The following is a 16,976-nucleotide window of genomic DNA, read 5'->3' as shown; positions in this document are numbered from 1 at the left end:
TGCTAAGACATCTAAGAATGGGGGGTTGGGAAAGGATGCGACATGGACAAGTGGCTCAATCCAGACTGGTGAGAGTTGATGAAATCATCTGACTAAAAGTATGCAACTGCCATTTGGTTCAGCTGTTGTGAGGAACTGTTAAGTAATTTCACTACTAATGCAGAAGAATGGATTCATACTGAAGGTCACCTGTCTCTCATCAGCTGTACCATGAATGATAGCCCTGTCCTTTCAGCTGTGAGAGCACAAGAGGTTTGGTAAGTTGGTAGCCATGTCCCCTGCAATGTGTGCATTTGCCTACCCTCCCTAGCCTGTGTGCTCTGACTGTCAGCTCTGTAATGTAGGTCTTTTGGTTGGCCACACTGCTCCTGCTGGGTATGTACCTGCTAGTGTTTAACTCCAGGACTGTGTTTTTAAAGTAAATCTCCCAATTTTCCCTGCTACTGTGCTTAGTCACTGAGTGGTTTCTTCTGGTCAGTAATAGGTATCCACCACAAGACCAGACTCTGAAAACCAAGTACCTGAAATATGTATAGTGTGGTGACTGCATCCTTAACACCAACATTTTGATCCTTAAGTACACTTTTTTTTGGTTTGTCTTGCTAATGTAAACATCATCACTGAAAGCCTATTCCAGAATATCACTCCTCTGATTCCTAGAAATTGTCTTCTCATTCCTAGCCTATATTTTGTTCTGGCCAGTTCATACCAATTTGCTCGTGTTAACTTTTTGTCAGCATCAGACTTTTTTTTGCCAATCTTTCCTGCCATGGTGCCAGCCAGATATGCTCCATGAAGGGTGACAGCCAAGGCTGCTATCAGAGATCAACAATAATTCATTGGTGTGCTCTGCTCCAGAAGAGCACTTCAACATACAGTCACCATCTGGAGTTTCATATATATGAGTAGGGCCACTTCCCCTTGCCCCCCCTCCCCTCCTTTTTTGCTACCAATTGCAAAAAATTGACCAGAAAAGAAGCTGTCTGGCTCCTACATTCAGGGAATAGTGAAGGAATGACTCCTGTTGAGCTTTCTGGGCCATATTGTGTTGTTTACAGCCTGTAAGGTGTGTACACCCTACTGGGAAGGCAGTGGCTGTGTTGATATGGCCAGGGTAGAGCACATGATTAACAATGAGCACAAGAACAAGAGGAAGAATGTGAATTCTTAGTGATGTCAAATACAACTTGTTCCTCCTGACAACAGGTCAATGGTGGCCCGTTATGCCCAGGGATATTTATATATACCTCTGAAGTCACTCACAGTTATGCAGGTTTTTGTCCCTGGGGACTTCTGCCTGACAACAGATGATATGTTCTTCATGTCAGCTCAGGGTATCTACAGATAGTAGCAGGTTATCAGAGCACTTACTTCAGGTGTGGGTGTGGGGCAACTTGCTGTTTGGATGTTTCTGTCGGGCTTGGCTGGCTTGGAGCCCGGCCTTGGGCAGGAGGTCTAGGCTGCTGTGGAGGGAATGCGCCCGCCTTGGAAGCCTGGACTGGAGAGGACCCAGTTGCTGATCGGACTTGCTGTGGAGATCCAGGTGACCTTTGCTGAGGGGAAGTGGACAGAGGACTCTGGGGCTGCTGTCCTTGAGGAGAGAGCCGCTGCTGTGGAGGTACGTTTGTTCGCGTAGGCTGAGATCCCTGTGGCTGGCGTGGTCCACCTGGAAGGGACATGTAGACATAAATGTGAGGAAGTGCTTGTGATGGACAACAAGCATGAAACATCTATATGGAAGAACAGGTCTTGCTAAGGGGAGAGACTCTTCAGTTTAGCTTCATTGGGAAGAATGAGGAAAAACCTCTCTTATAGGCCTAAAATTGGTGTCATGCCCTCTTCTGTAGAGTTGTCCATTTTTCTACCTCCTTCAGCACTAAAGAAGACCCTCCACTCTCCCTGAAGGGAGTCACTTCAACTTGTTTTACTCTTCCATGTGTCTGGTATTTCTTTTTCTTGGTAAGCACATCCTGCTTGGGGAAGGAAGAGTCACTGGAGAACCAACTCTGTGGGAAATGAAAGCTAACTGGGCTGGTTTGGGTCACCAATCCCTTCATGAGCCCAGCAGTTTGATGTGAGACACTCCATCCATGCTGGAACTATCTGCTCCAGGTGGCTTCAGCTGCACTGGTAGCAGACTCTCTGAAGAGGAAGTGGAAAACAATTGGATGTGACGTGAGAAATTGCTGGACATGACAGATAACACTGTGAGAGCCTGACAAAAGTTACAGATAGTGTTGTGAGGGCTGGCTGGGTTTTACAGGTGGAATGGGGAGTTATGTGAGAAAAAACTTTACAGAGAATTGAAGGGGAGTACTGGAGACAGATGGGGAGCAGTATCCTGCAAGGCCAACAGCTCATATCAGTCATAGTATGTAATGCCAAGATTACATAGATGCATTTCATATCAGAAATACTGGATTTTGGATGCAGTAAAACTGTGACCAATGAGGAAAAGATAATTAGAGGTGGCTGTTAATCTGGTAGGAGGTTGGAGTGGAGAAAGGAAGGGATAAAGGTGGCAAAAATGAGGGTCTAATCAGTTATGTGAATTGAGTGGTTGGTATGGCCTGGGTACCCACGGGGCAGCTCTGTGCTTCATCACCTCAGAGTAAATCAGGACAATAAGCCAAACCTGTTGTTCTCACCAAGCCACAGAAGTCAAACCTGCTACTGCTGTCAGAAGGAGCTGGGAGTATACTCTTGTTGACATGGGAACACCTGAACAGATGGATCAAGGATCCTGACATCACCACATTGGTGTCTGTTCTAGGCCTGACAACACTAGCATCTCCCCATCACTTCTTAACACTTGTAGCTACTACAGCTTTGTGCAAACACAAATATACTCCATGCCCAGAATCCTACTCCATCCCAGTTCAAGTGGCCCCGTTTTGCTGAGCAAAGTCCTACCAGGGATATCAAGTGGATCTGGTATCCAATTTTCATCCCACTTTTTGAGCTGCTGCGGAATATGACAATATCTGCTTTAGCAGCACACTGAATTTGCTGGCTGTTTGACAGTGAATTGGAAAATGAGTGAAACCTTTGTCCTGATAGCTTTTGTTTAGAAGGCAAACTGATAGGACTCACAGTCATCACTGTCCTGGGAATCAAAGAAATTGTACCTTGGGGAGGAGGCCGTGGTTGTGACAGCTGTCCAAGCTGAGGTCCAGTCTGAGATTTCATTGACACCGGCTGAACTTGTGGAGGCTAGAGGAAAAAAAACCATTCCAGTTAATACGGAGTCCCCAAAGAGAAGCCCTGAGGTAATACAGGAACTGTAGAGTCATGAAGTGTTCCTTAAATACACACATACACACATGCAGCATCTGGCTGGTAAAATCTCATGGGACTAAAATGGAGAGGTGAGTAATAAAGAACATAGAAGTTGTTTGCTCACAGGGAATAACAATGAAGTTACAGTTTAGAATGTTTTTTAGACAATCAGGAATTACCAAATGTATCTAGCCGGAGGGGGTCTCTCAGTCCCATCTCCCATTTTGGACAGTTGCCAGCACCAGATGTTCCAAAGAAAGGAGGGATGAACCACGGAAATGTCTATGGAGTAATCATCTCTTTACCCTAAGGGGTCTCCTCTTGATTGCTAATAAGCAAGGGCCAGCTACAACCCTGAAACATGAAGCTTATTATCTGCTCTGCAAAATCTTTGCAACAGTTCCAAATATTTTGTTTTGATATTTATACCCAGACCCTTTGAATCTTGCTCAGCTCTCAGCCTCACTGTCGTTCCCATTTCTTGTCTCCATTTCTTGTTCTGAGTTTTGAGACTAGTTCTCACAACCTGCCCCTGCTAGGCTATTCATTATTTTGCAAACCTTCACTGCCCTCTTTCTCTTTCACCTCCTTTCTAAAGCTAAGAGACTGAATCCCTTCAGTCCCTCCATTGGAATGTTTCCAAGCCCCTAATTGTTTTCATCACCAACTTCTCTTTCCCAGCTTTGTGATTCCTTCTGCAGATGCCAGAGGTGGGTCTGCTTACATTTTTCCAGATGAAGCAATATCTGAGTTGTCTGTATACATTGCTTGTTCGTTTCTCCTGCATCCTAATTTTCTGCTTTTCCCTTGTCAACGCAAGCATAGGCTGAGCAATGGTTTTCATTAGCCTGTATGCCACAAAGACTTTCTCAAGGGAATGGCTAGTGCCACTTGAAAGATCTGCAGATTGTTTATGCTCTCCCTCTCTCTACCCCCAGTTTAGCTTACCATTCAGTCTTCCATATGGAGTTTCATTTGCTGTTGTTGTGGCTTAACATACATGGCTCTGTCAGATGTTCTTCACTGCCATTCCTGGTTCTGACTAACGAAAATAATTCGGTGCCATCTGCTCTTTCTTCTCTCTCACTGTTTAGTCTTTTTGACAGATATTTTAATAAACAGATTAAGCAACACAGAAAAGCTGCACAGAGGGCCAGTCCAAAGTTAACAAAAGTCTGAGTAATCCTATTGCACAAAACTGTTTATGAAAGCAGGGGAAGCTGGAGACAGATAGGCTGGTACATGCCGGATTATTTACATGGAGAACATCATGATAAAAGGGTCTTCAAGGCTCCTGGAAGGTCAGGAGAATGAGCTAAGTGATTCTGGAAATAGGAAGAAAGGTTTTGTAGTTGGAAACATTGAAATTAGTTTCAATGGACTAACATAAATGTGATGAGGTTGCCAGCCCATCTTTTACACTATTTATCTCGGACTTGCAAAGAGATGGGGGAGGAAAATCTGAAAATTTTCCATGGCCCCTAGTCCTACGTAGCTTGGAACACTAGACCTTGCCTTGGCGTTGGTGGAAATTTACTGTCTTAATGCTGTGAGACATCCTAATGCTATGACACATCCTGATTAGACCAGCTGAAGAAAGGGAATTAGATCTCACATTCACCTCTACAGCCTTTCCCTACAGCCAGTCAAGGCATCTCAGAGATGAAGGCAAAACAGGCTTTTGAAGCTCAGTGGTGAAGGGGTGAGAACCAGCACAAGGTCTTCTGCCTTTGGAAGAGAAACCATGAGGGGAAAGGCTGGTGGTGGATCAGAGAGGCAAGGGAAGAACCGTAGCTGTAACATGAAACCAGGTTTCAAGTTGTAGGCATGAAAACAAATTTGTTGTGAGCTCAACCAACCCATTTATCAACATGGCCAGGCTTAGTATCCCTGAAGAATCCCCTCTGCTGACTGTTTGCAAGAATTAAAATCTCCCATACTTGAGGTCAGCTTCCGCTTCACAATAAAACTTTGCCTTTTACCCCCCTCTGCTTTCTTTCTTTAATAGCTCTTGTCTATTACCTTGCCCAAGGCTTTTTTTTTTGACTAGCTACATTATTTTGACCAATTGCTTGTTATCTACAACTTTATGAAAGAATTCTCAAAGAACTGAGAGGAAAAGAATCAAAAGGAAATTAATGGGACATTTTTTCTTTGTAAAACTAATGTAGATATGTGTAGGTATTAAGCTGTGGTTCTGTTGGTTTATTAGTCTTCTGTATTCTTTAAATTATCATTTGAGATAATTCATGAGGTCTATGACTTGTCTAAATTTTTCTAAATTACTCTTACAACTTTTAAAACACATATTTTGTATTTGTTGGACACCAATCCTCTGGAGCACTAACTGTTTCTAATGATATTGCATAGCTTTTTTTGGCAGCTTAGTCACTTCCTAACTTCAGTTCATTGGGCATAGCCATTTGGGGCTGGGGGCTTAAGAATTTTTAAAAATATTAGTCATCACTGATTTAATAACTGTTTTTGTTCTCTCCCCTGTCATTCTCATCAGGAAAAGCTATAACTAGGTAAAGAAGTTCCCTGCTTTCAGCATTTAAATTTACTAGAGTCACAACACTGTCCCTGATGCCTTCCTTTTCTCCCTTAACTTTGGATGATCTACAGAGCCCACCAATTCTTTGATAGGTTTCCATTTTCTGTTGAACTGTTGTTTCATGCTTCCCTCTATCTGCTCTTCAAAATCAATTTCTATCCTTTTTACATTTCCTTTTATTACTTGTATGGTGCTGCATAAAGGTCTTCTTAAATGTCAAATTTCCAAATTTGACAGATTATTTTCCCCTCTGTTTGTCTTGAATGTCCTCTTTGTCACTTATCTCTTCAAGTTTATTTCCTCCATTCTTGGATCAGGAGCAGATCAGAAATGTATATATGTATGATGGAAAACAATGGTCTCTCAAATAGCATCCATACAGTTTTAATGCTAGGGAGTTGATTAATTTTCTTTTCTAACTGCTTGTGTCATACTCTTTCTGATATTGCATCTGTCCCTTGGACATCAAACCTAAGGGTACATATTAACTTTCTGAATTTGTACTTGGGTGTTTCTTAAGGCAAAGTTTTCTTTCCTCCCTCTGGATTGCTGTCCCACTGTGCTATTTGACTTGCTTCTTGATAGCTGTAGTCTCACATTGTTATGACTTGTTCCTTCTTCCATCTCTGTCACAGCTGTGCACCCTATTTCATAATTTCTCAGGTTTCCTTGATCCAGAGACTAGTATAGAGAGGTCAAATTGTATAGGTATTCTATTCATACCCATAGGATGTCCAAGAATTCATATTTCTATGTATTCAGTACTGCTGTCCTTATTTTCAGAATTGCTATTTATCTTCATTCTGTGGAAGTTTTCACCTGTATCTCTAGTTCTGCATCTCACTGGCCTCATATTTAATTATTTCTCTCTGCACATTTCTAACTGTTATAACATTATGTTAATTATTGCGTTGTGTGCAGTTTCTGCAATGTTTGTGGCACCAAGCTCTTTCTCTATAGCAAAACACTCTAGTTAACGTGCTTGTGGGTTTGATTTTCTTGATTATATATACAGATATTTTTAGGTTGTATTCCCGATGAAAACACTTTTCTTATTTGACTCTTCTATTTGACATCCTATCTCTCCAAGACCATTTGTTTTGTTCTTATTTTGGCCCTATTTTAGGTTTGCTGTAATCCAATCCAATACTGTACCAGTATATTAAGGACATAGAAAACAGATGTATCTGTCCGTGTTCTCAGTTTCTCTTGGTTTCCCCATACTCTTAGTTCATACACTCTATATCTTGGCTATTTCAGATGGCAGTTCTTGATTCCTCTTTGGCCAGAGTAAATGCTATCCCTTCTGTATCACTTTCCCTGCCTCAAAGCATTTTTAATGTCTATTGAATGTCTACTCCTTCACTCTAGCTAAAATCTGGAGTCACCTCGAATACCCTTCACGTGGGGACCTGGTTTAGCAGGAGTGGACTGTCATCTGACAAAGGCAGAGTGCCATAAAGTGCTTTCTCCTATTTTTTTTTGTCTCAAGTGGAAATGAAAATTGTACCAGTTGCAGTCAGTTTTATCCCTCAACCTTTTTACTCTTGTCTTTTCTATTGTACAGATTTGTTGTCCTCAAACCTTCATGCTTGTCTCCCTGCTAGATACTGAAAGAGACGTTGCACATACACCTGGATACACAGGTTATGTTCTGGCGTGTTTCATTTGCGTGGAACTGCCACTGGGAAATGCAGCACTAAAATTAGATGCATTTGAAACTCAAAATGTGTGCACACGAGAAGCACTAAGGGGTCAGTTTAAATGCAAAAGTGACAGGGTCTTCAGCCTTAGTCAAGCCTCCTCCTGAAGAAAGTGTGCAGTAAGTAGTAGAACAAGTCTTGGTGGAGATCCTCACTTTCTATTCTTGAAAGCACAGATTTTCATCAGGGGTGCAAAAACTGGAATGTAACCTATCCTCAGGGATGGTGTTAGATGGAAATGAAGTTGAGCATTAGAAGAACCTCTAAAAATGTCTGATCTCAATATGAACCCATGAATTTAGCAAGTCCAAATGTCTCGATGTATGGACATGCTACTGATGTGATGTCACACTTATATGGAAGGAGAGTAAGGGAGAGAGATGTGTTCCTTAGGGGCACCCACTTCAAAGAGTGTATGAGAGACTTCTGTGGAAGAGCAGGAGTCAGTCTGTCCAATACACTCCCATATGGGATTGTTCAACTCTCTGAGATGTCTGACTGCCTGACACCCTTAGCGAGGAGAGAGAGAGAGAGAAAAATGTTCGGGAAATAACTTGGCCGCAAGGTCTCTATTCACTCATACCCAAGGCCTCAGCGGTGACGGTGTAGATCCAGCAGAGATGACAAGCTGAGTCATTTTGGAAACAACCAGATCAGCTATAAGCTGTCTGTCTTCTTCTACGTGCTCCCCAATCAGGGGCATTGAGCTGTCCATCACCTGCCACAGAAGATAAAAACAACAGTTAGTAAGGAGGTTTCCTGCTGGCAGATGCCTGTTTCAACTCACCTCTCACATTAACCTGTTTTGTGTCTCCACATCGTTGCCAACACCTATAGTCACCCCTCTCCTCATGCTGAAACATGCTTGACTTCTCCAGGCATGGAATTTCACTTAGGGTTTTTTGGAAATAGCATGTACTTCCCCCAGCTCTCCATCTTCCTTCCCTTTACAACTTGGAAGCCAAGCCAAGACTTCTGATGGCTGGAGGCTTTCTAAATCAACTAAATACAAACTTTTTCTTTCACATGTCCTGGGGAGATGTCTCTGATGGATGAGATCTCTCTGGTATTTTCCCACAGTGTTTGGGGGTGACATTGCAGCTGAAAGGGCCACAGGAGAAGGGAATCAACATGTGCTGAAGCCTGGGGAGATGAGAGCAACAGGGACTGGAGGAAACCAGGAAACATTTGGGGTTAATCAACACAAAGCACTGCACTCTGAGAGGGGAAATAAACACCACAGATGTGTAATGAATAGGATGTCACCAAAACAGCACCCAGTGCAGGAAAGTAAACTTTTTCTCTGCTTGTTCTCTTGATATTGCTGCAATACAGCTGCTTACCAAACAAGTTCTACAACTGTGCTGGGGAAAGTGGGAAGCAAGACTGTGGGGATGGGGGAAGGAAAACTGTCGAAGGGTCTTTGAGGTAAGAAATGGCCTGACAACAATAATAATGAAAGCAGAGCAGACCCTCAGCTGTATTGCAGCCCTGAACATAATTTTCAGCAGTTCATCATAAATCAAGTGCTTTGCAAGCATTAGCTAAATCCCACAGGAAGAACTGTACTATGATGAAGTTAAGGTTCAGCTGGAGTAAATATAATAGTACCAAAATATCAGGGTTGGAAGAGTTTATTTTATTTTGCTTTTATTTTTAAAGCAAACATTAAAAACCCTGAAAATGCAGAGTTAAAGGTTGCATTGCTTAAGAAAAGCACTGACTCACACTCAGATAACAGTCGGAAGTGCACTCCACCCTAGCAAGGCTGCAAGAGTCCACTCTTGGAGGGAAATAAAAAGTTTTGCACCCTCATTTTTTTAGATTTAAAGAAGAGGAAATCAGTGAGGTTAGTTCACTGAGTTTGTATTCTGCTCTTTTCTTGCAGAATAATAGTTTTGATTAATTTCTATATGTGTCTTTTTTGAACATTGGAGAAGCTACCTAGGAATTTTTAACTGGGGTACACATGAAGAGTGGGTTGATGTTTATATCCATGGCCTACTTGGCCCACGGGGTGAAAGAAGGAGGTTAGAAAATTATATGGCAGTGTTCAGCTAAATGCACACTGTGGCTTTTCCTTCCAATATTCACTCAGCTGTTTTTCTGTTAAGAAATCAGGTGGGTAACGTGAAGTTTCCTGGCAGTGTCAGGGAATGGCCTGAGTCTCACTAGCCAAGGGCTCCGGGGGGCCCTCCAGCAGGCTGCTGCGCAGTTTTCCCTCCTGTCCAATCCCGTTTTATAGGAAAATCTGGCAATCCCTGTTCCCGAGTGAGAAGAGAGGTCTCCCATCTCCCTGCAGCGTGCCGTGCGAGGGACCCGTGTGGCCACTAGATGATGCCGTTACCCTGCGAAGAGTCCAGCGAGCCGAGCTCCCTGCTCCACCCGCCGTGGGACTCGCTGAGACACGGCTCTGCTCAAAACACTCCAAACCGCGCATCTCATGGAGTCATAGAATGGTTTGGGCTGGAAGAAAGCTTTAAAGGCCATCTAGTCCAATAGCCCTGCAATGAGCAGAGACATCTTCAAATAGATCAGATTACTCTGAGCCCCATCCAGCCCGACCTTGAATGTTTCTAGGGATGGGGCATCCACCACCCCTCTGAGCAACCTGTGACAGTGCTTCACCACCCACGTTGTAAAAAAATATTTCCTTGTATACGATCTAGATGTACCCTCTTTTAATTTAAAATCATTACCATTTGTCCTATTGCAACAGGCCCTGCTCAAAAGTTTGTCCTTGTCTCTCTTATGGGCCCCTTTTATGTACTGCAAGGTGCTATAAGATCTCCCCAGTTCCTTCTCTTCTCCAGGCTGAACAACCCCAACTCTCTCAGCCTGGAGAGATGCTCCAACCCTCAGATCATCTTCGTGGCCCTCCTCCAGATCTGCTCCAACAGGTCCATTTCTTTACTGTGTTGAGGCCCTCAGAGCTGATTTTCCCACCTTAAGGACTGCTTTCCCCTTTTTCTGTGGCTAANATCTTCAAATAGATCAGATTACTCTGAGCCCCATCCAGCCCGACCTTGAATGTTTCTAGGGATGGGGCATCCACCACCCCTCTGAGCAACCTGTGCCAGTGCTTCACCACCCACGTTTAAAAAGATATATTCCTTGTATTCAATCTAGATGTACCCTCTTTTAATTTAAAATCATTACCATTTGTCCTATTGCAACAGATCCTGCTCAAAAGTTTGTCCTTGTCTCTCTTATGGGCCCCTTTTATGTACTGCAAGGTGCTATAAGATCTCCCCAGTTCTTCTCTTCTCCAGGCTGAACAACCCCAACTCTCTCAGCCTGGAGAGATGCTCCAGCCCTCAGATCATCTTCGTGGCCCTCCTCCGGATCTGCTCCAACAGGTCCATTTCTTTACTGTGTTGAGGCCCTCAGAGCTGATTTTCCCACCTTAAGGATTGCTTTCCCCTTTTTCTGTGGCTAAATTGTCTGGAGAGGAAGGCAAGATGGTGCTTTATAAACCAAGGCACCAGGGGGAATGAACTGGTCCCACCTGAACCAGTGAAGGTGCACCAGGTATGATGCTATCTCCTATCCTGCTGTATAGTGTCTGGCAGGGGAATGTGAGATGTGGGAGACAGAAAATAGAGGATTGAAAAGTCAAATGCACAAGGGAAGGCCTTTGAAAATGGCAGTGGTTTCTTTTGGCAAAATGACACAGCTGGTTGCCACTGAACTGAAAAAAATCACGAGATGTCACCTTGCCTGTCCTCTGGAAATGGGGAATTGGTCTGGAACTGGCAAGTACAAAAGCTAATACTGAAATAAATCAAAGGCTGAGAGGAATACATGAATCACAGATAGACTGCACTCATCTCTTCCTGGGCAATCACAGAACAGCTGGGCAAGACAAGAAGATGTTGGCACATATGGACCCGTCCTTGCAGCTGCCCAAGGTCTGTGGCTGCTCCTGATGCAGCTGCTGTTGCCTGATAAGGTGTATGAGGGGTGATGGGAAGTGGCTAGTCAGAGAAGAGACTCAGAAAAACACCATCGTGGTTCTCCCACTGTGCTTCTCTGATGCTGAAGCCTGAAGGCTGGGTTTGTTATTCCACTCTCTGATGTGCAAGAGTGGAGTGTTAGGTGATTTCTAGGGAAGGAAGGAAGGAAACTGATGATTAGACATATCAAAAGAAATGATAGGCAGTGCTGGAGGGGTGGGCAGGGCTCCTTGCAGGGCAGCAAGGAGCATGTCTAGTAACACAGTTTAGCTGTATGGTGGGTAAGGCTTAGCTTATTCTTCCAGGAAGAAGAATAAATCACATGGATCATTTCACTTGCCCTCTATTTGCTTCATATTTTTCAGCATAGCAGAGATGTGGAAATAGATTAGATTACCCAAAAAATAGGCAGATTATTAAACCATACATATTGCTGAGCTCTTTTGAGAATCTAGCTGCTAACACTGGTACAGAATTTGCACTGTTTTGATGATCTGGCCTTCTGATCAAGTGCTGACTACTTATGTTGAATATTCCTTCAAAGTGACAAAGTTCTTTAAAGCAGAGAAAAAAAGAATTACCGGCATTTACTGATAAATCCATAATCTGTTTCAATATGAGACGTGAAAATGGTACTTAAGTGTGCTAATGTTTTGAAGGCCAGTAACGTAACAGGTTCTCTGTTTGCCATGGGAAAAGAGAAGAAGGTGAAATTTAAGAGACAGCAAATACCATGACTTCAAGATTACTTCTGTGCTATGTTGATAACTCATCTGTTTTAATCTGATTCTGCTTGCAACAAACCACTGTGATAAATCTCAGTTCATAGAACTGCCCTTCGCTACCTCTGCGAATCTTTCCTGAAGAATTACGTTGCACTATGAAAATTAATTACTGCCAGTGATTGTATTGTGCAGATTCCTTATTTGTTCAGCCCATTTAGACGTGCTTTCTTGTAAAATGTCACAGCACACTGTTCCTTCTTACCAATGAAATACAGCCGTCACACTGTCAAATAACTTTTTTCTCCCAGTGTCAAAAGAACAAAGCAAAACAAGGGCTCAGTTTCAGACCAAGAAAAGTACTCCAGGAAGTTGGCTGGAGGCAATTAATTACTTGTCAACATCTCCCTCAGATCTGCATAAAGTAGAAAAGGTGCCCATTTGGCTTTGCTTTGCTCTTTATGTTGCACTACTCTGCTCCTTTCCCAACAATGTCCATCAGCCTGGCATCTGAATGCCTGTTGGATGTTGATACATCAGGCCCACTCAATCAGATTCTCCACTGAGATAATTCAGTATGACCCATCTGAAACTATTGTGTTTCTTCTGATTTGTGTCATATTAGCTCCATTACAGTTTACCTTGGTCTCAAAGAGAGAAGTATTAGTGTGCATTTCTCCCTGTGCAAGCTGATGATGGCTGTTAGTGTATGGATGTGCCTTTCACCCAGTCAGTCACATACGGTGGCAGATGTGAAAACCCAGAGGCATACCCAGATGGAGGCATATAATCTTTAAGCTCAGAATTAGCCATGTGTGCACGTACATAGGCTTATGTGCAAGAATAAATGCGGGGATATGAAAACCACATCTCACGTCTGACCATGTATGGACACAGTCCAAATGTCCTTACAGTTGTCTCTAGTGAGACTGCTTTCTTGCTTTTCCTTTCCCAGCTACACAGGCATAGCAGGGAGACAGACTGCTCTGGGGGATGCTCCTCTAGGTGCTGATGAATTGCATACGGGAGCAGACCCATCAGCCCCAGCCCCATCAATTCAGGAAAGACAGAGGCTCGGCAGCATTCAGTTGCTGGCAGCACGCTTATATCACATGGCCTTTGACAGGTCACTGCTCCCCTCCCTGGGGAGAGCAGATACATAATGCAGGAATGCGCAGTCACTGGAGAGCTCATGTGGTTCTCATCAGCATCCCAATCCTCAGCGGGTGGGACTGCTCTCCCACACATAGCTTTCCAGTGTGTCAGCACCCCTGCATGAAGCCATAGGCTGGCTCTGCTCATCTCCCTCAGCTGTTCTGTGTTGGTGGAGTTTACAGCAGGTCAGATGCTGTGCCTCCTTCGGTCACATAGTGACAGAGGCACTTGCTTACTTGCCAGGTATTCTCTCTCCCAGAGCATCTCTTCAGTTTCCACTTTGATTTTCTGGCCAGCTCTTCGATCTCTGCCCTGTTAAGATAACCTAAGTGTGCTATTTACCCCACTTCCATGTCTGCCTCCTGGCCTGGTAAGGAGCACATTGAACTTCAACTCTCTGAGTTGAAGTCTGTCCAGCTCTGAACACAAAATTTTACAATACACAATACCCGTAGTTACTCTGTGGTGCTTTGTCTTAATGACCTGTTATTGTAGTGAATGCTATCTGGGCAAAAGATTTCAGAAAGTACACCTGTTTTGTTTTTTTTTTTTTAAATCAGGTTGCTCCCGTTGCTTATGGAATTTTTGCTACACCATTTATTTTACTCTTTCAAATTAGATGCAGCTAGGATTTTTATTAGTAGGTTTCCTTTAAAGTGATTGAATAAAAGGTTCATTTAGAGAGAAACTTAGATTTTTAATGGACTAAATCACCTGCTGGACCTCTGTCTGGGTAACAGGGGGAGGTTAACATGCCCACTATTATAACATCATCTAGTGCTTATATTCAGGTTGGGTTGAATATGAGAGTGTTTGTTGATGATGCTGTTGATCCCTACCAGCAGTTATGAGAGAGGTACTGGCTTTGTGAGTGCTTAGCTGGGAAGGATGGAACTTGGGTAGTGGTGCACTGAGACGCAGAAAGTTTGGATGCTGCCAGCAACACTCACAGGCTGTTATGTGCTTGATAAGAAGGCAGCTTCACATCTGCACCCATGCAGATAAGATTCTGCTCTTTGGGGATTTATCAGGCTGGAAAGCTGGCGTGGCCAAGCACTCTGTGGCTCTCCATTTTCTTTCAAAGTCTTCACTGAGAAATGAAGGCACTTCAACCCTGACACCTTGCTGCATATCTGCTAGTTTGCCTGGAACTCTAAATCAGTTCCTTACATATCAGTGGGCCACGGCTTGAAGATACAGGCTGGCACGGAGGAGCAGAGACTGCAGGGCAGTGTAGGGGTAAGTGAAGCACGTTGGTGCTTGTGAGCTCCAATGCAGCATGTTTGCAGATACACTTCCCAAAGCAGACTTGCATTCAGGTTCCTCATACTCTCACCTCAATGATATAGTCTTTTCCATCTTTGCTGTGGACAGCTTTGACAGCACAAATGTCAAGACCTCCAAACATTTCCGCACAGGCATCTGCCCAGAGTCTGTACCTGCAGAAAGCACAAAAGCATGGCCTGTCATTGGGTAGTCCACCAAATACAGACACCCACCCTGCTGCCCATAGCAACACAAAGAGATATGGGAGCCCTCATTACAAGGCATCCTTCATATACTTTGCTGGGTCATTGCCTCCCTCTCTTGCGCAGGAGATGGAGCAAAGAAAAAAATCTTGCCTAAAGTTTCCCTTCATTTCAGATTGATTCAATCCTGCCCTCAAAGCCACCTTAAAATGTTTCTTTCCCTCCTTAGTATTTACATCAGATCTCCGGTTGGTTGTCATTCAGCCAAGCTATAAATATTTATCTCATTTAATCTCCCAGTAGTGTTGGTCCCTCAGCGTTTGTATTGGCTTTGCCTGAAAGCCCTCCATTATGCAGGCAGCTTTCTCCTGATAAGATGTCCTGCACATTGGGACTGGAATAGGATTGGAAAGTGAGTGTTGAATTTAGCTAATAGCCATCCCCTTCCTCATCTCTAACTCAGTGGCTCCTGCATTTTGCAATTTACTTTCAATTTTATCTTTTTACAGTCTCCTGTCTCTCTTCTATCCCCTGGGTGTTGCTCCTACTCAGGTGGTCTCATCACATGGACCGGGCACTCTTTTGTTAGAGGGACAGTTAAAGGCTGCACTCCTTTTCTTTAGCCATCCCAGGATGGGAAAGTGAGCTGGTGCCCCCTTAGCTATCCTGGTGTCAGAAGAGAAGAGAGAATGACAAGAGGCGTATTACAGGGGGACTGCATCCCCCCACTGTGGAAATGAGGAGGGAATGAGGCAGCTTGGTTTTATTTCCTGTGCAGCTGTGCTGCAGTCCTGGCCATTTAAATAAAAATAATCATCTCAGAACAGCAGATCTGTAAGCAGGACTATGACAAGATGCAGAGGGGGGAGGGAAGGCCACAGTCTCATGAAAACACTGACATTTTGCAGACCCTACAGGGACTGGGGAAAGAACTGTTCTGGCCAAAGAACAAGTTTACGTCCTTGAAGCCAGCCAGAGTCCCCATAGCTTGACAATATAATGATCAATTTGTGTGAACACAATGTCTCTGGGAAGAAGCAAGATTATGACTTATATGACTACCAGTGCTCTTTGATCCCTAATGAGGAGACCAAGTATGTTCACCCCAGATCTTCAAGGAAGACAGTGTCTGAGGAGGAGTCAGCAGCATAAGGAGTAGGAGAATTACGGACCCTGTGAGCCAGGCAGGAGGTAATGCTGTGTCCCCACATCCAGGGACACTATTGTGAGAACCACCTCTGTTCCTGAGGGACATCTCTAGGTGTCCGGATTCAGCAGCCAGGTTTAGGGAATTGTTTCTCATGCCAGAGACCCTCATAGCTGTATGTCTTTAATGTTTGCTGGCCATAGGTGAGCACTGGGAAGCATCAGGGCTGCTGAGGTGTAATAGTAGTGCTGTGAGGAAGAAGAGTGTATTTATGCACATGCACCAGGGGTTGCATTTTCAGAGGATTTACTGCCATTTTTATGTTACCTTAGCATGTAGATCTATTGGATTACTGTTCACTACAGTAGGTACTTCAGGTTGCTCTTACTCATCACAGCATTTCAGCACACTCCTGCCTTGTTGCATGCACTGATGACTCACAGATTTCAATGAGATTTTTTGCATTTATGGCTGGATAAGGCTAGAGTAGTAAATTGTGGTACTACATCTATAAAATGAACCTTCAAAATGCAGTGTGGCAGGTTGGCAGGAATCTGGGTTTTGGTCTTAACAACACTGGATTAGGTAATGTCTACCCTTCTCTCTAGCTTCAGCTGTGTTATAAACAACCAGGATGCATTATAATGTCCAGCTCCCACAGCACTATTAGGGTCTCACCAAGTCACCTCCAGCATCTGATCTGGGGCTTGGCTTGGCTTCCCTCTTTCACAGAACTAAAGGTGCGGAAGGGACCTCAGATGATCACCTGCACAAGTCTCACACCCCAAAGAGGAGCCATTTCTTTAGTCTGCTCTGAAAGAGTACAGAGATTTCCCATCTCTGGGAAATTTTTGTGGTATGCCATCCTTACTGTTAGAAAATATAGGAAATTTTCAAAGGAACCTTTTCTGCTATAATTTAAGCCCATTATTTCTTACAGTGTTGTACTAATAATATAAGTAGTGAGAAATGCCTATTAGCAGCCTTTCAT

At 43.7% G+C, this 16,976-nt stretch overlaps 1 protein-coding gene across 1 annotated transcript in view; it reads right to left on the bottom strand.

Moving 5' to 3' along the window:
* SYN3 (synapsin III) overlaps positions 1-16,976 on the bottom strand; it is a 205,202-nt gene that overhangs the window by 4,297 nt on the left and 183,929 nt on the right. Inside the window, exons 11-14 of the mRNA XM_017823373.1 lie at positions 14,706-14,808; positions 8,120-8,254; positions 3,129-3,213; positions 1,372-1,666 (exon numbers count right to left, since the gene is read on the bottom strand). Coding sequence (XP_017678862.1) covers positions 1,372-1,666; positions 3,129-3,213; positions 8,120-8,254; positions 14,706-14,808 — 618 coding nt within the window. The remainder of the gene's footprint in view (positions 1-1,371; positions 1,667-3,128; positions 3,214-8,119; positions 8,255-14,705; positions 14,809-16,976) is intronic.

This window comes from Lepidothrix coronata, unplaced genomic scaffold, assembly GCF_001604755.1.
Source record: "Lepidothrix coronata isolate B3197 unplaced genomic scaffold, Lepidothrix_coronata-1.0 Scaffold102, whole genome shotgun sequence".
NCBI lineage: Eukaryota > Metazoa > Chordata > Aves > Passeriformes > Pipridae > Lepidothrix > Lepidothrix coronata.
This window is presented reverse-complemented; position numbering and strand designations above follow the sequence as displayed.